Here is a 19,751-nt window from a genome sequence, read left to right on the forward strand (position 1 = left end):
TGGGAAGCGGATTATCTCAGTCGCCAAACGTTGCATCCGGGCGAATGGTCTCTTCACCCAGAGGTATTTCTTCAGATAGTTCAAATGTGGGAATTTCCAGAAATAGATCTGATGGCGTCCCATCTAAACAAGAAACTTCCCAGGTATCTGTCCAGATCCCGGGATCCTCAGGCGGAGGCAGTTGGATGCATTATCACTTCCTTGGAAGTATCATCCTGCCTATATCTTTCCGCCTCTAGTTCTTCTTCCAAGAGTAATCTCCAAGATTCTGAAGGAATGCTCGTTTGTTCTGCTGGTAGCTCCGGCATGGCCTCACAGGTTTTGGTATGCGGATCTTGTCCGGATGGCCTCTTGCCAACCGTGGACTCTTCCGTTAAGACCAGACCTTCTGTCACAAGGTCCTTTTTTCCATCAGGATCTGAAATCCTTAAATTTAAAGGTATGGAGATTGAACGCTTGATTCTTGGTCAAAGAGGTTTGTCTGACTCTGTGATTAATACTATGTTACAGGCTCGTAAATCTGTATCTCGAGAGATATATTATAGAGTCTGGAAGACTTATATTTCTTGGTGTCTTTCTCATCATTTTTCTTGGCATTCTTTTAGAATACCGAGAATTTTACAGTTTCTTCAGGATGGTTTAGATAAGGGTTTGTCCGCAAGTTCCTTGAAAGGACAAATCTCTGCTCTTTCTGTTCTTTTTCACAGAAAGATTGCTATTCTTCCTGATATTCATTGTTTTGTACAAGCTTTGGTTCGTATAAAACCTGTCATTAAGTCAATTTCTCCTCCTTGGAGTTTGAATTTGGTTCTGGGAGCTCTTCAAGCTCCTCCGTTTGAACCTATGCATTCATTGGACATTAAATTACTTTCTTGGAAAGTTTTGTTCCTTTTGGCCATCTCTTCTGCCAGAAGAGTTTCTGAATTATCTGCTCTTTCTTGTGAGTCTCCTTTTCTGATTTTTCATCAGGATAAGGCGGTGTTGCGAACTTCTTTTGAATTTTTACCTAAAGTTGTGAATTCCAACAACATTAGTAGAGAAATTGTGGTTCCTTCATTATGTCCTAATCCTAAGAATTCTAAGGAGAAATCGTTGCATTCTTTGGATGTTGTTAGAGCTTTGAAATATTATGTTGAAGCTACGAAGTCTTTCCGTAAGACTTCTAGTCTATTTGTTATCTTTTCCGGTTCTAGAAAAGGCCAGAAAGCTTCTGCCATTTCTTTGGCGTCTTGGTTGAAATCTTTAATTCATCTTGCTTATGTTGAGTCGGGTAAAACTCCGCCTCAGAGAATTACAGCTCATTCTACTAGGTCAGTTTCTACTTCCTGGGCGTTTAGGAATGAAGCTTCGGTTGACCAGATTTGCAAAGCAGCAACTTGGTCCTCTTTGCATACTTTTACTAAATTCTACCATTTTGATGTATTTTCTTCTTCTGAAGCAGTTTTTGGTAGAAAAGTACTTCAGGCAGCGGTTTCAGTTTGATTCTTCTGCTTATGTTTTTCGTTAAACTTTATTTTGGGTGTGGATTATTTTCCGCAGGAATTGGCTGTCTTTATTTTATCCCTCCCTCTCTAGTGACTCTTGTGTGGAAAGATCCACATCTTGGGTAGTCATTATCCCATACGTCACTAGCTCATGGACTCTTGCTAATTACATGAAAGAAAACATAATTTATGTAAGAACTTACCTGATAAATTCATTTCTTTCATATTAGCAAGAGTCCATGAGGCCCACCCTTTTTGTGGTGGTTATGATTTTGTATAAGCACAATTATTCCAATTCCTTATTTTATATGCTTTCGCACTTTTTTATCACCCCACTTCTTGGCTATTCGTTAAACTGAATTGTGGGTGTGGTGAGGGGTGTATTTATAGGCATTTTGAGGTTTGGGAAACTTTGCCCCTCCTGGTAGGAATGTATATCCCATACGTCACTAGCTCATGGACTCTTGCTAATATGAAAGAAATGAATTTATCAGGTAAGTTCTTACATAAATTATGTTGTTTTTTTTTTTTTTTTTGCTTTCTGGACAAATTGCTCTGAGTTTTCCAAGTGATCAATATACGAAATGGATCCGTGCTTTAAACTACCTTTTCAAAAGAAACTTTTACAAAAAGACCATTAAGTACCAGTTATTGGAATTGAAACTGGGAGGCCACCCGAAACTGACAAAAACAATATCACTTTCCAATCTCTTAATGTTACAGTAACATGCTCTTGAATGAACCTCTTTATTCACTGTGGAAGAGAAATGCTAATTTACATGTCTGAGGTTAACCTATTGTAATCCGATTCCATCCTCACCACTGGTAAACCATCTCATTCATTTGTGTCTTGGTGTAATGGGCATACATTATTAACCTTCTAAATGGGATCACGTTTTCATGAATGTGAGTTCAATAATGATGCACTGAAAAATTCACTGTCATGACCTTGTTTTGGACACAAATGAAGTCATCCCCTATAAAAACCTAGTAACACAGGTGCACTCTCATTTGTACATGTTGCAGGGACCGGGTTCACGCTTTACAGTTTCAGAACTGTTAAAATACAGTATAATAAGCAGTGTTCTCCACAGATAGTTTTGCCAGCGGGGAGGGGGCAGTGTAATACTTTGCAATATTATAACATTTTCTGTTATTTATAAATGCTAATTAAAGGGACAGTCTACTCCCAGAATTTTTGTTGTTTAAAAAGAGATAATCCCTTTATTACTCATTCCCTAGTTTTGCATAACCAACACAGTTATATAAATACACTTTTTACCTCTGTGATTACTTTGTATCGAAGCCTCTGCAGACTGCCCCTTTATCACAGTTCTTTTGACAGACTTGCACTTTATCCAATCAGACTGACACTTTAACTCTACTGTCTAACTGTGAAAATACTGAGATAAGACTTTTAACAGTTTATAAATCAGTTTGAGTCTACCTAGGTTTAGCTTTCTGCAAAGAATACCAAAAGAACAAAGCAAATTTTAAGATAAAAGTAAATTGGAAAGTTGTTTAAAATTGCATGTCGTATCTGAATCATGAAAATTTAACTTTGACTAGACTTTCCCTTTAAAGCTATTCAAAGCACAAATTAACTGTATAATTAGTATACATTGTTTTCATTATAATTTGTGCATAAAAATGTAGCAAATTCCAGCTTAGTATTGGTTTAAGGGGACAGTCTAGTCAAAATTTATCTTTCATGATTCAGGTAGAGCATGCAACTTTTTAATTTACACTTATCAATTTCTTTCATGTAATTGGCAAGAGTTCATGAGCTAGTGACGTATGGGATATACAATCCTACAAGGAGGGGCAAATTTTCCCAAACCTCAAAATGCCTATAAATAAACCCCTCACCACACCCACAATTAAGTTTTATTAACTTTGCCTCTTATGGAGGTGGCAAAGTAAGTTTGTGCTTGATTTTCTTCGTTGATATGCACTTCTCAGCATTTTAAAGCCCGATTCCTCTCGGAGTACAGTTAATGTCAGAGGGATGTGAAGGGAGTATCCCCTATTGAATTCTATGGTTTTCCTCACGGGAAATCTTTTTCATAGGTTCTCTGTTATAAGGTTTATGTATATTTCCTTTTGCAGACTATCAGTTTCATATTTGGGAAAAAAACATATTTAGGAAAATATTTTTCTTACCTGGGGTATAGTCTTTATTCAAATTGACTGCTTTTTCATTAAATTTTCGCTGGCAAAATTAGGCTTGCGAGGTCACAAAATGCAGATGTTTATTGCGTCAACATACTGAATTATCCTTCTCTGATGAGGATCTATCTGATTCAGAAGATCCTTCCTCAGATATTGACACTGACAAATCTACTTATTTATTTAAAATGGAGTATATTTGTTCCTTGTTAAAAGAAGTGTTGATTACATTGGATATTATGAAAACTAGTCCTCTTGATACTAAAGCTAGTAAACGTTTAAATTATGTTTATAAACCTCCTGTGGTTACTCCAGAGGTTTTTCCAGTTCCTGATGCTATTTCTGATATGATTTCTAAGGAATGGAATAGGCCTGGTACTTCTTTTATCCCTTCTTCAAGGTTTAAAAAATTGTATCCTTTGCCAGCAGTTAGTTTGGAGTTTTGGGAAAAGATCACCAAAGTTGATGGGGCTATTCCTACTCTTGCCAAATGTACTACTATTCCTATAGAAGATAGTACTTCCTTTAAGAACCCTTTAGATAGGAAACTTGAATCTTATCTAAGGAAAACCTTTTTTATATTCTGGCTATCTTCTCAGGCCTGCCATTTCTATGGCTGATGTTGCAGCTGCATCAACTTTTTGGTTGGAAAGTTTAGCGCAACAGGAAATGGATCCTGATTTGTCTAGCATTGTTCGCTTGTTTCAACATGCTAATCATTTTATCTGTGATGCCATTTTTGATATCATCAAAATTGATGTTAAATCTATGTCTTCAGCTATTTTAACTAGAAGAGCTTTTTGGCTCAAATATTGGAATGCTGACATGGTATCCAAGTCTAGATTACTATCTCTTCTTTCCAAGGTAATAATTTATTTTGGTTCTCAGTTGGATTAGATTATTTCAACTGTCACTGGGGGAAAGGGAGTTTTTTTGCCTCAGGATAAAAGACCTAAGGGTAAATCTAAAGCTTCTAACTGTTTTCATTCCTTTCGACAAAATGAGAAACAGAAACCTAATCCTTCCCCCAAAGAATCTGGTTCCAATTGGAAACCTTCTTCAAGTTGGAGTAAATCCAAACCATTTAAGAAACCAAAGCCAGCCCCCAAGTCTGCATGAAGGTGCAGCCCTCATTCTAGCCCAGCTGGTAGGGGGCAAATTAAGATTCTTCCAAGACATTTGAGCAGATTCTGTCCAAAATCAATGGATTTCAGAGTATTGTCTCTCAAGGGTACCGAATAGGATTCAGAGTAAGACCTCCTGTGAGAAGATTTTTTTTCTCTCACGTATCTCAGCAAATCCAGTAAAGGCTCAGGCTTTTCTGAAATGTTTTTAAGAACAGTGTTCCCTCTAAGGCCAGTTTTCTGTGTGGCCCAGCAATGAAATAGTTAATTTGGTAACCACACCCTGCAATTAGCAAATACTGCACAATGCAGACTTAAAGGTATGGTTCTCTTGTTAACTGTTTCACTGCTGGGCCACACACAAAACTGGCCTTAGGGGGAACACTGTTTAAGACCAGGAGCTTTCAGGGGTAATCATACCAGTTCTGTTTCAGGAACAGGGTCTGGGGTTTTATTCAAATCTATTCATTGTCCCAAAGAAAGAAAATTCATTCATACCAGTTCTGGATCTGAAAATTTTGAATCGTCTTGTAAGAATGCCAACTTTCAAAATAGTGACTATGTAACTATTCTGCCTTTTGTTCAGCAAGGGCATTTTATGTCCACGATAGACTTACAGGATGCATATCTTCATATTCCGATTCATCCAGACCATTATCAGTTTCTGAGATTCTCTTTTCTAGACAAGCATTACCAACTTGTCGCTCTTCCATTTGGCCTAGCGACAGCTTCAAGAATCTTTTCAAAGGTTCTCGGTGCCCTACTCTATGTAATCAGAGAACGGGGTATTGCGGTGTTTCCGTATTTGGACGATATCTTGGTATTAGCTCAGTCTTTACATTCTGCAGAATCTCACACGAATCAACTAGTGTTGTTTCTTCAAAGACATGGTTGGAGGATCAATTTACCAAAAAGTTCCTTGATTCCTCAGACAAGGGTCACCTTTTTAGGTTTCCAGATAGATTGTGTCCATGACTCTGTCTCTAACAGACAAGAGATGATTAAAATTGGTTTCCGCTTGTCGGAACCTTCAGTCTCAATCATTCCCTTCAGTAGCTATGTGCATGGAAGTTTTAGGTCTCATGACTGCAGCATTGGACGCGATCCCTTTTGCTAGTTTTCATATGAGACCTCTCCAACTTTGTATGCTGAATCAGTGGTGCAGGGATTATACAAAGATATCACAATTAATATGCTTAAATCCCAATGTTCGACTCTCTCTGACTTGGTGGTTAGATCACCATCGTATAGTTCAAGGGGCCTCTTTTGTTTGTCCAACCTGGACTGTGATCACAACAGATGCAAGTCTTTCAGGTTGGGGAGCTGTCTGGGGATCTCTGACAGCACAAGGGGTTTGGAAATCTCAAGAGGCAAGGTTACCAATCAATATTTTAGAATTCTGTGCTATTTTCAGGGCTCTTCAGGTTTAGCCTCTGTTGAAGAGAGAACTGTTCATTTGTTTTCAGACAGACAATATCACAACTGTAGCATATGTTGATCATCAGGGTGGGACTCACAGTCCTCAAGCTATGAAAGATGTATCTCGGATACTTGCTTGGGCGGAATCCAGCTCCTGTCTAATTTCTGCGGTTCATATCCCAGGTGTAGACAATTGGGAAGCGGATTATCTCAGCCGTCAGACTTTACATCCGGGGGGGTGGTCGCTCCATCCAGATGTGTTTTCTCAGATTGTTCAGACGTGGGGTCTTCCAGAAATAGATCTGATGGATTCCCATCTAAACAAGAAACTTCCCTGATACCTGTCCAGGTCCAGGAATCCTCAGGCGGAGGCAGTGGATGCATTAGCAGTTCCTTGGTGTTACCAAACCTGCTTATATTTTCCCGCCTCTAGTTCTTCTTCCAAGAGTGATCTCGAAGATCTTCATGGAACAATCGTTTGTGTTGCTGGTAGCTCCAGCATGGCCTCACAGGTTTTGGTATGCGGATCTTGTTCGGATGTCCAGTTGCCAATCTTAGCCACTTCCTTTTAAGACCAGACCTTCTGTCTCAAGATCCGTTTTTCCATCAGGATCTCAAATCATTAAATTTGAAGGTATGGAAATTGAACGCCTAGTGCTTAGTCGTAGAGGTTTCTCTGACTCTGTGATTAATACTATGTTGCAGGCTTGTAAATCTGTTTCTAGGAAGATTTCTTATCGAGTTTGGAAGACTTATATTTCATGGTGTTCTCATAAATTCTCTTGGCATTCTTTTAGAATTCCTAGAATTTTACAGTTTCTTCAGAATGGTTTGAATAAAGGTTTGTCTGCAAGTTCCTTGAAGGGACAAATATCTGTTCTTTCTGTTTTATTTCACAGAAAGATTGCTAAGCTTCCTGATATTCACTGTTTTGTACAGGCTTTGGTCTGTATCAAGCCTGTCATTAAATCAATGTCTCCTCCTTGGAGTCTTAATTTGGTTTTGAAGGCTTTACAGGCTTCTCTGTTTGAGCCTACGCATTCTCTGGACATTAAATTACTTTCTTGGAAAGTGTTGTTCCTTTTGGCCATCTCTTCTGCTAGAAGAGTTTCCGAATTATCTACTCTTTCTTGTGAATCTCCTTTTTTGATTTTCCATCAAGATAAGGCAGTTTTGCGGACTTCATTTAAATTTCTACCTAAGGTTGTGAATTCTAACAACATTAATAGAGAAATTGTGGTTCCTCCTTTGTGTCCTAATCCTAAGAATTCTTTGGAGAGATCCTTACATTCGTTGGATGTTGTAAGAGCTTTAAAATATTATGTTGAAGCTACTAAAGATTTCAGGAAGACTTCTAGTCTATTTGTTATATTTTCTGGTTCTAGGAAAGGTCAGAAGGCTTCTGCCATTTCCTTGGCATCTTGGTTAAAGCTTTTGATTCATCAGGCTTATTTGGAGTCGGGTCAGCCTCCGCCTCAGAGAATTACAGCTCATTCTACTAGATCAGTCTCCACTTCGTGCTCTTTTAAGAATGAAGCTTCAGTTGATCAGATTTGCAAAGCAGCAACTTGGTCTTCTTTGCATACATTTACTAAATTCTACTGTTTTGATGTATTTGCTTCTTTGGAAGCAGTTTTTTTCAGTTTGACTCCTCTGCTTATGGTTAAGTTGTTTCTTTTCATTTATGAGAATAAACTTATATTTTGGGTTGTGGATTAATTTTTTCAGCGGAAAATGGCTTTTATTATTTTTATCCCTCCCTCTCTAGTGACTCTTGTGTGGAGTTCCACATCTTGGGTATTTCTATCCCATACGTCACTAGCTCATGGCCAATTACATGAAAGAAAACAATTTATGTAAGAACTTGCCTAAAGGCATGAGACCCACCCTTTTTATGGTGGTTATGATTTTTTGTATAAAGCACAATTATTTCCAAATTCCATTTTTGATGGGCTGGCATCTAAACTTACATTCTTGCATTTCAAATAAAGATACCAAGAGAATGAAGAAAATTTGATAATAGGAATAAATTAGAAAGTTTCTTAAAATTGCATGCTCTGTCTGAATCACAAAAGAAAAATTTGGGTTTAGTGTCCGTTTAACAAAGCAGGAATGTATGCTTTGAAGCCTGTGCATGTTTGGTTCAGTACCTGGGTAGCGCTTGCTGATTGGTGTCTTAATGTAGCCACCAATCAGCAAGTGCTACCCAGATCCTGAACCAAAAATGGGCCGGCTCCTAAGCTTACATTCTTTTATTTTCAAATAAAGATACCAAGAGAATGAAGAAAAATTAATAATAAGATTAAATTAGAAAGTTGCTTAAAATTGTAGGCTCTATTAGAATCATGACAGTTTTGTTGATGTGTGATCCTGGGGAGAACACTTTTTAAATATTTGTAAATACAAAAACAAACAAAACTTGTAAAATATTAAGTGACAATAATTATTGAGCAATAACATCCAGTATGCCCATCATACCACTATATAAATGGTGTTCAGATGGTTTAGCATAGAATCAGATTGCAATAGGTACCTTTATGAATTCATGGTTGCACAATTCCATTTTAAAGCCTGGTTATGAAGACACCAGTACTATTATTGAATTGGAATTGAAGATTAACGGAAAGCGATTGCTACACGCCATTTAGAAATATATATTGGAAAGAGGCCAATTTGAACCTCATATACTAGAAGTCCTAAGAGATCAAACCTCAATATCATGTGACAATGCAATAGGGAATCTGCATAGAACAATATTTTGAACCCAGGCCACGCGTGAACATATTAAAAGACCAGTAAAAACAGTGGATTTGCATAATCAAAAAATGAATGATAAAAAGACAATGCCATAGCACTTAGTCTGGACTTCAAATGAGTAGTAGATTTATTTATTCTGACAAATTTCAAAATTATGTCTATTTCCACTCCTCCTGTATCATGTGACAGCCATCAGCCAAACACAAATGCAAATACGTATATTCTGTGATATTCTTGCGCATGCTCAGTAGGAGACTGTGCACATTTTGTTAAGGGAAGTAAATTGTAAAGATGTTTAAAATGGCATGCTCTATCTGAACCATTAAAGTTTAATTTTGACTTGAGTGTCCCTTTAACGCTAAGATACATTATAAACTAAAGGAATAATATATGAGGAGGGAAATAAACTCATGAGCCCATAGAAGCCCAAGTGGCAATTTCTTGGATATCTTTTTAATGATATTATTTATTTTGATTTTGAAGAAAGAAGTGTAAAGCTTTAGTTTACATAAAGTAGCCAGTGACTGAGTGGCTAATTGGGGGCAGCGAATAAAGTGAAAAAGTTGAAAGACGCAATGCACATAATAACTGGAGCCCTTCACAGCCCCTTAACAATGGTGCTACCTGTGTTTTTGGAGGTGCATAGCACCCCCATAGAACTCCACTTAAAGTAACAGGCACCATTATGTTGTACCTTCCTTATGTTTAAAAGCTGAGGCTAGTTAGGGGCTATTATAAATAAGCAACACACATACTTATAGTATATTTTAACATTTTATAGGTTTACTTAGTAACTAATGACTTTTTTACATTTATTGACCATTAAAACCATTCCTTTTCCTAGGACGCCTACTGGATCGCACTGAACAGCTCTCTGAAATGCAAAACCTTGAGCGACATCTTTCTACTTTTCAAGAGTTCTGACTTTGTTACCCACGACTTCACTCAGCCGTGAGTAGCTGGATTTTTAATTGATCATTTTCTGCTTGGCGGAGTGTGTGGCCTTATGTTAAGGATATGAATGCGGCATTCTTGTGTTGTAAAGCTGCGTTATACAGATGCAGATGAATTCCCTTTTTCATATAATAGACACAGCTGCTCAGGGCTATTGTGTTCCCAGCCTGGGGTTGGTAATATGCTGAATGTAATCCATTGTTGTAGCATGTACCTGTGATAGTCTTTTAATAGAGGTGCTAAGCAGAAGCAGTGTTGATTGTAATTATATGCTTTTGTTGTACGGCTCCTGCAATCATTGGAGTTCTGCGTAAATCTGTATTTTGTGTATTGTTCTCCTAGCCCTTTAGGGGGCAGGGAAGTCAGAATTAAACTCATGATTAAGACAAAGCATACATTTTAGAAAAAAAAAACAATTTACTTCTTTTAGAACTCTTTCTCTTTGTTAAAACGTAGCTAGCTATACTGCATACCTAGATGGGCTGAGGAGCGTGCACACGTCTTGAGCACTATATGCAGCTGTGCTTGCAACATTGTTTGTAACAATATTTTACATATAATGTTCAGGACACATGCACGCTTCTGAGTGTACCTCAGTATTCACACATGGAAAAGAGCTACATTTCATGAGACAGAAACAAAGAGGAAAGTTTGATAATAGAAGTGGATTTTTTTTTTTTTTTTTTTTTTTTTTTAGATAATTGTACACTTGTATGAATTGCCCATGTTTGATTTTTAACTCCTTGTCAACCGCGACGTACCCTATACGTCGCTTGTACTTAAAGGGACAGTCTACTCCAGAAATGTGATTGTTTAAAAAGATAGATAATCCCTTTTATTATTACCCATTCCCCAGTTTTGCATAACTAACACTGTTATAGTAATATACTTTTTACCTCTGTCATTATCTTGTATCTAAGCCTCTGCAGACTGCCTCCTTATTTTAGTTCTTTTGACATTGCATGAACTAACGCACTCTGACTGTGAAAAACTGTCAAAATGCCCTGAGATAAGAGGCTGCCTTCAAGGGCTTAGAAATTAGCATATGAGCCTACCTAGGTTTAGCTTTCAACAAAGAATACCAAGGGAACAAAGCGAAATTGGTGATAAAAGTAAATTAGAAAGTTGTTCAAAATTGCATGCCCTATCTGAATCATGAACGTTTAATTTTTACTAGATTTTCCCTTTAAGCTTTGTTTTGACCCATAATAGCGTGGGTCTCACACTATTACAATCTCCCTCCCTCTTGCAGGCCTCCTGTTATAGTTCAGCCTCGTTGCTGGCAGCGAGAGCCGGGCTATAAAAAAAACAAAAAAAAACAAGCCCCATTAAAGACCAGTGACGTACAAGGTATGTTGCTGGTCATTAACGGGTTAGGGAACTATAAAATGTTCTTGTTAATGTGTTCTCAGAGATCTATTTTAAATATGCTGCAGGAGTGTCTTAAATTGTTTACAAAGAACTAATTTACCTTTTTTATTTTATCATATAAAGTCACTGCTTTTCCTGTACTAAAGTAATGGCTACAGCAAAGGTATGTAAAGAAGAGGCAACAAAATAAATCAACCTTCTAGAGGGAATGGTAGAGAGAGAGCACTAGCTTTAACCCTTTCATGACAGGGTCATAATGTTGTTCCGATGTAGACAAATTGAAATCCTGCGATTGTGCATGCGATCGTGAGATTTCAATTATGGGATCGGGTCTGGGGGGCATCCCTATGACGCTAGGAACTCCCTCCAGACCGCGATCAAATCCAGGAAGCGCAGTTGGCTTCAGGACATCCAACGGCTATGACGTTGTATTTTGTCCTAACTGCGCTAAAGCCCAGCACCGTTTGGACGGAATATAACGGCATAACGGCGGTAAAAGGTTAAATATGAACTTTTATCTGCAGCTTTTCTGTGTACACTGTCAGTTTAACTTTCTTATCCCCTTAAATGAACCTGAGCTTTAAACATAGAACTTTTTTTCTGGCAGTAACACTTGAGTAGCATTTAAATTTTTTAAATATTTGACTGAAAGAAATGCCTCATCAATAAACCTATTTCTCCAACATAGGTGTGTCCGGTCCACGGCGTCATCCTTACTTGTGGGATATTCTCTTCCCCAACAGGAAATGGCAAAGAGCCCAGCAAAGCTGGTCACATGATCCCTCCTAGGCTCCGCCTACCCCAGTCATTCTCTTTGCCGTTGTACAGGCAACATCTCCACGGAGATGGCTTAGAGTTTTTTAGTGTTTAACTGTAGTTTTTATTATTCAATCAAGAGTTTGTTATTTTAAAATAGTGCTGGTATGTACTATTTACTCAGAAACAGAAAAGAGATGAAGATTTCTGTTTGTATGAGGAAAATGATTTTAGCAACCGTTACTAAAATCCATGGCTGTTCCACACAGGACTGTTGAGAGGAATTAACTTCAGTTGGGGGAACAGTGAGCAGTCTCTTGCTGCTTGAGGTATGACACATTCTAACAAGACGATGTAATGCTGGAAGCTGTCATTTTCCCTATGGGATCCGGTAAGCCATGTTTATTAAGATAGTAAATAAGGGCTTCACAAGGGCTTATTAAGACTGTAGACTTTTTCTGGGCTAAATCGATTCATTATTAACACATATTTAGCCTTGAGGAATCATTTAATCTGGGTATTTTGATAAGATTATATCGGCAGGCACTGTTTTAGACACCTTATTCTTTAGGGGCTTTCCCAAATCATAGGCAGAGCCTCATTTTCGCGCCGGTGTTGCGCACTTGTTTTTGAGAGGCATGACATGCAGTCGCATGTGTGAGGAGCTCTGATACATAGAAAAGACTTTCTGAAGGCGTCATTTGGTATCGTATTCCCCTTTGGGCTTGGTTGGGTCTCAGCAAAGCAGATACCAGGGACTGTAAAGGGGTGAAAGTTAAAAACGGCTCCGGTTCCGTTATTTTAAGGGTTAAAGCTTCCAAATTTGGTGTGCAATACTTTTAAGGCTTTAAGACACTGTGGTGAAATTTTGGTGAATTTTGAACAATTCCTTCATATTTTTTCGCAATTGCAGTAATAAAGTGTGTTCAGTTTAAAATTTAAAGTGACAGTAACGGTTTTATTTTAAAACGTTTTTTGTACTTTGTTATCAAGTTTATGCCTGTTTAACATGTCTGAACTACCAGATAGACTGTGTTCTGAATGTGGGGAAGCCAGAGTTCCTTCTAATTTAATTAAATGTGATTTATGTGACAATGACAATGATGCCCAAGATGATTCCTCAAGTGAGGGGAGTAAGCATGGTACTGCATCATTCCCTCCTTTGTCTACACGAGTCTTGCCCACTCAGGAGGCCCCTAGTACATCTAGCGCGCCAATACTCCTTACTATGCAACAATTAACGGCTGTAATGGATAATTCTGTCAAAAACATTTTAGCCAAAATGCACACTTATCAGCGTAAGCGCGACTGCTCTGTTTTAGACACTGAAGAGCATGACGACGCTGATAATAATGGTTCTGAAGGGCCCCTAAACCAGTCTGATGGGGCCAGGGAGGTTTTGTCTGAGGGAGAAATTACTGATTCAGGGAACATTTCTCAACAAGCTGAACCTGATGTGATTACGTTTAAATTTAAGTTGGAACATCTCCGCATTCTGCTTAAGGAGGTATTATCCACTCTGGATGATTGTGACAAGTTGGTCATCCCAGAGAAACTATGTAAAATGGACAAGTTCCTAGAGGTCCCGGGGCTCCCAGAAGCTTTTCCTATACCCAAGCGGGTGGCGGACATTGTAAATAAAGAATGGGAAAGGCCCGGTATTCCTTTCGTCCCTCCCCCCATATTTAAAAAATTGTTTCCCATGGTCGACCCCAGAAAGGACTTATGGCAGACAGTCCCCAAGGTCGAGGGAGCGGTTTCCACTTTAAACAAACGCACCACTATACCCATAGAAGATAGTTGTGCTTTCAAAGATCCTATGGATAAAAAATTAGAAGGTTTACTTAAAAAGATGTTTGTTCAGCAGGGTTACCTTCTACAACCAATTTCATGCATTGTCCCTGTCGCTACAGCTGCGTGTTTCTGGTTCGATGAGCTGGTAAAGGCGGTCGATAGTGATTCTCCTCCTTATGAGGAGATTATGGACAGAATCAATGCTCTCAAGTTGGCTAATTCTTTCACCCTAGACGCCACTTTGCAATTGGCTAGGTTAGCGGCTAAGAATTCTGGGTTTGCTATTGTGGCGCGCAGAGCGCTTTGGTTGAAATCTTGGTCAGCTGATGCGTCTTCCAAGAACAAGCTACTTAACATTCCTTTCAAGGGGAAAACGCTGTTTGGCCCTGACTTGAAAGAGATTATCTCTGATATCACTGGGGGTAAGGGCCACGCCCTTCCTCAGGATCGGCCTTTCAAGGCCAAAAATAAACCTAATTTTCGTCTCTTTCGTAGAAACGGACCAGCCCAAAGTGCTACGTCCTCTAAGCAAGAGGGTAATACTTCTCAAGCCAAGCCAGCTTGGAGACCAATGCAAGGCTGGAACAAGGGAAAGCAGGCCAAAAAACCTGCCACTGCTACCAAGACAGCATGAAATGTTGGCCCCCGATCCGGGACCGGATCTGGTGGGGGGCAGACTCTCTCTCTTCGCTCAGGCTTGGGCAAGAGATGTTCTGGATCCTTGGGCGCTAGAAATAGTCTCCCAAGGTTATCTTCTGGAATTCAAGGGGCTTCCCCCATGGGGGAGGTTCCACAGGTCTCAGTTGTCTTCAGACCACATAAAAAGACAGGCATTCTTACGTTGTGTAGAAGACCTGTTAAAAATGGGAGTGATTCATCCTGTTCCATTAGGAGAACAATGGATGGGGTTCTACTCCAATCTGTTCATAGTTCCCAAAAAAGAGGGAACGTTCAGACCAATCTTAGATCTCAAGATCTTAAACAAGTTTCTCAAGGTTCCATCGTTCAAAATGGAAACCATTCGAACAATTCTTCCTTCCATCCAGGAAGGTCAATTCATGACCACGGTGGATTTAAAGGATGCGTATCTACATATTCCTATCCACAAGGAACATCATCGGTTCCTAAGGTTCGCATTCCTGGACAAGCATTACCAGTTCGTGGCGCTTCCTTTCGGATTAGCCACTGCTCCAAGGATTTTCACAAAGGTACTAGGGTCCCTTCTAGCTGTGCTAAGACCAAGGGGCATTGCTGTAGTACCTTACTTGGACGACATTCTGATTCAAGCGTCGTCCCTTCCTCAAGCAAAGGCTCACACGGACATCGTCCTGGCCTTTCTCAGATCTCACGGATGGAAAGTGAACGTGGAAAAGAGTTCTCTATCTCCGTCAACAAGGGTTCCCTTCTTGGGAACAATAATAGACTCTTTAGAAATGAGGATTTTTCTGACAGAGGCCAGAAAAACAAAACTTCTAGACTCTTGTCGGATACTTCATTCCGTTCCTCTTCCTTCCATAGCGCAGTGCATGGAAGTGATAGGCTTGATGGTAGCGGCAATGGACATAGTTCCTTTTGCGCGCATTCATCTAAGACCATTACAACTGTGCATGCTCAGTCAGTGGAATGGGGACTATACGAACTTGTCTCCGAGGATACAAGTAAATCAGAGGACCAGAGACTCACTCCGTTGGTGGCTGTCCCTGGACAACCTGTCACAAGGGATGACCTTCCGCAGACCAGAGTGGGTCATTGTCACGACCGACGCCAGTCTGATGGGCTGGGGCGCGGTCTGGGGATCCCTGAAAGCTCAGGGTCTTTGGTCTCGGGAAGAATCTCTTCTACCGATAAATATTCTGGAACTGAGAGCGATATTCAATGCTCTCAAGGCTTGGCCTCAGCTAGCGAGGGCCAAGTTCATACGGTTTCAATCAGACAACATGACAACTGTTGCGTACATCAACCATCAGGGGGGAACAAGGAGTTCCCTGGCGATGGAAGAAGTGACCAAAATCATTCTATGGGCGGAGTCTCACTCCTGCCACCTGTCTGCTATCCACATCCCAGGAGTGGAAAATTGGGAAGCGGATTTTCTGAGTCGTCAGACATTGCATCCGGGGGAGTGGGAACTCCATCCGGAAATCTTTGCCCAAGTCACTCAACTGTGGGGCATTCCAGACATGGATCTGATGGCCTCTCGTCAGAACTTCAAAGTTCCTTGCTACGGGTCCAGATCCAGGGATCCCAAGGCGGCTCTAGTGGATGCACTAGTAGCACCTTGGACCTTCAAACTAGCTTATGTATTCCCGCCGTTTCCTCTCATCCCCAGGCTGGTAGCCAGGATCAATCAGGAAAGGGCGTCGGTGATCTTGATAGCTCCTGCGTGGCCACGCAGGACTTGGTATGCAGATCTGGTGAATATGTCATCGGCTCCACCATGGAAGCTACCTTTGAGACGAGACCTTCTTGTTCAAGGTCCGTTCGAACATCCGAACCTGGTCTCACTCCAGCTGACTGCCTGGAGATTGAACGCTTGATCTTATCGAAGCGAGGGTTCTCAGATTCTGTTATCGATACTCTTGTTCAGGCCAGAAAGCCTGTAACTAGAAAGATTTACCACAAAATTTGGAAAAAATATATCTGTTGGTGTGAATCTAAAGGATTCCCTTGGGACAAGGTTAAGATTCCTAAGATTCTATCCTTCCTTCAAGAAGGATTGAAAAAAGGATTATCTGCAAGTTCCCTGAAGGGACAGATTTCTGCCTTGTCTGTGTTACTTCACAAAAAGCTGGCAGCTGTGCCAGATGTTCAAGCCTTTGTTCAGGCTCTGGTTAGAATCAAGCCTGTTTACAAACCTTTGACTCCTCCTTGGAGTCTCAACTTAGTTCTTTCAGTTCTTCAGGGGGTTCCGTTTGAACCCTTACATTCCGTTGATATTAAGTTATTATCTTGGAAAGTTTTGTTTTTGGTTGCAATTTCTTCTGCTAGAAGAGTTTCAGAATTATCTGCTCTGCAGTGTTCTCCTCCTTATCTGGTGTTCCATGCAGATAAGGTGGTTTTACGTACTAAACCTGGTTTTCTTCCAAAAGTTGTTTCTAACAAAAACATTAACCAGGAGATTATCGTACCTTCTCTGTGTCCGAAACCTGTTTCGAAGAAGGAACGTTTGTTGCACAATTTGGATGTTGTTCGCGCTCTAAAATTCTATTTAGATGCTACAAAGGATTTTAGACAAACATCTTCCTTGTTTGTTGTTTATTCCGGTAAAAGGAGAGGTCAAAAAGCAACTTCTACCTCTCTCTCTTTTTGGATTAAAAGCTTCATCAGATTGGCTTACGAGACTGCCGGACGGCAGCCTCCCGAAAGAATCACAGCTCATTCCACTAGGGCTGTGGCTTCCACATGGGCCTTCAAGAACGAGGCTTCTGTTGATCAGATATGTAGGGCAGCGACTTGGTCTTCACTGCACACTTTTACCAAATTTTACAAGTTTGATACTTTTGCTTCTTCTGAGGCTATTTTTGGGAGAAAGGTTTTGCAAGCCGTGGTGCCTTCCATCTAGGTGACCTGATTTGCTCCCTCCCATCATCCGTGTCCTAAAGCTTTGGTATTGGTTCCCACAAGTAAGGATGACGCCGTGGACCGGACACACCTATGTTGGAGAAAACAGAATTTATGTTTACCTGATAAATTACTTTCTCCAACGGTGTGTCCGGTCCACGGCCCGCCCTGGTTTTTTAATCAGGTCTGATAATTTATTTTCTTTAACTACAGTCACCACGGTATCATGTGGTTTCTCCTATGCAAATATTCCTCCTTAACGTCGGTCGAATGACTGGGGTAGGCGGAGCCTAGGAGGGATCATGTGACCAGCTTTGCTGGGCTCTTTGCCATTTCCTGTTGGGGAAGAGAATATCCCACAAGTAAGGATGACGCCGTGGACCGGACACACCGTTGGAGAAAGTAATTTATCAGGTAAACATAAATTCTGTTTTTATAAGTGTAGTCCTTATATATTGTGTAGATATTGTGTCAGTGGATTAGAAAAAAAACCTAATTATTTTGTGAAAAATAGCAAAAATGATGTAGAGATGATACATTTATTAGCTAAGAGTAAGGTATGGCATTACTGTACAGAATTCCCTAAACATTTCTGTCATTAATATGAAATATGTTAAAATATTTTTTGCATGAACAAGGGTTAAAGGGACAGTATACTATAAAAACATTTTTTTCCTTGATGTGTTTCCAATTAGTTTGTGTACTAGTTGCAGAGTATAACATTTATGAGAATTAGCTTTTTAAGGTTTATTTGTGTATATGAATTAGCTGATTTTGTGTTTTGAAGTCACAACCTAATAAAATGGGTTGAGCTTGTAGGTATAATCAGATCTCATTACTTTATCACATTGTGTACATATACCTGCTTCTTTATCTTATATCTGTCCGTAAACCAAAGATCAATATTTGGAGAGAACAATGGAAAATTAACATTTTTATTACCTTATCTCTTCTATACCCCACTGGGAATGTTATTTCTTCTGCTGGCTGTGTTTACACAGCTTATTTATAGCTTGGCCCTAAGGCCAAAAACTTTCATAATAGGTGGGGATACCATAGGCTAAATCAACTATTTAAAATGCCAATATAAGGATAAAGGAAATACTTGTAAACAATTTAATACACTCCAGCAGGTAAAGTGGATCATTGGTAACAAATTAAATGGGAGACATTTTTTGAGTTAACTGTCCCTTTAAAGGAACATGAAAGAAGTAAAAATTAAACATTCATGATTCAGATAGAGTATACAGTTTCAAATAACCTTCTTGTTTACCTTTGTTATCAAATTGGCTTGTTTCACTTTGTATCCTTTGATGAAGAGCATAGCTAGGCAGGCTAGTGCACGTGTCTTGAGCAGTATATGTCCCTTTTAAACTGAAGCTGTTCAGTTAAAGGCTAGCAGGAAGTGCTGCTTGTGTACAGCTGTGCCTCAAAGGGGCATGAAACCCAAACATTTTCTTTAATGATTCAGATAGAGCAAACAATTTTAAACAACTTTCCATTTTACTTCCATTATTATCAAATTTGCTTTGTTCTTATAGTAACCTTTTTTGAAGCAGTAGCAATGCACTACGGGGAGCTAGCTGTACACATCAGTAAGCCAATGACGAGAGATATATATGTGCAGCCACCAATCAGCAGCCAGCTCCTGAGCCTACCTAGAGATGATTTTCAACAAAGGATAGCAAGAGAATAAAGCAAATCAGATAACAGAAGTAAATTAGAAAGCTGTTAAAAATTGCATGCTCTATATGAGTCATAAAATAAATAAAATGGGTTTCATGTTCCTTTAAGGATTCATTGCTTACTCGCTGGTAAGCAAGACTCTAGCTGTATTATTGGTGGACAGAGACAACACCCCACAAGCATCAAGAAGATCTGCTTTACAAAAAAAGTACTCCCTTTTAGATGCAACAAAGTAATAATGACAATAGAACGGTTACTTCTCACCTCCTGTGTCTGCAGCTCCCTCCTACGCTGTTCTCCTTTTTTAACACCTTAAAAGTGCCAGATGGTGAAGCTCCGCCTCTTCATGCTGGGTGCCGCCATGTTGGAGCATAGAGGCTCTCTCATCCTGTAACAGAAGCCCAGCGCATTTACAGATTAGTGATGTTGCTAAACAATATAGGGCAGCAGCTACATTGATCTATAGTATTCCTTAGTCTTTTTGTCTATATATATTTATTTATAACTTTAAAACTGTATTAAAGTGCAAAGCTCACACTCTGTACCCTGCATGTTGATCCCAAGCAAAAAACACCACTGATCTATGTGTGCACCTGTTCTTAAAAAGCAAACCGCTGTACATTTAGATGGTATAATGAGTTCATTTATTACATAATGAGAGATGGAAGGAGTGTGCACC

At 39.6% G+C, this 19,751-nt stretch overlaps 1 protein-coding gene across 1 annotated transcript in view; it reads left to right on the plus strand.

The window, feature by feature from the left end:
- The window catches only part of CDC123 (cell division cycle 123), a 336,138-nt gene that overhangs the window by 60,301 nt on the left and 256,086 nt on the right, over positions 1–19,751 (plus strand). The window contains exon 6 of the mRNA XM_053719163.1: positions 9,798–9,904. Within this exon, the coding sequence (XP_053575138.1) occupies positions 9,798–9,904 (107 nt within the window). The remainder of the gene's footprint in view (positions 1–9,797; positions 9,905–19,751) is intronic.

The sequence above is a fragment of the Bombina bombina genome, chromosome 6, assembly GCF_027579735.1.
Source record: "Bombina bombina isolate aBomBom1 chromosome 6, aBomBom1.pri, whole genome shotgun sequence".
NCBI lineage: Eukaryota > Metazoa > Chordata > Amphibia > Anura > Bombinatoridae > Bombina > Bombina bombina.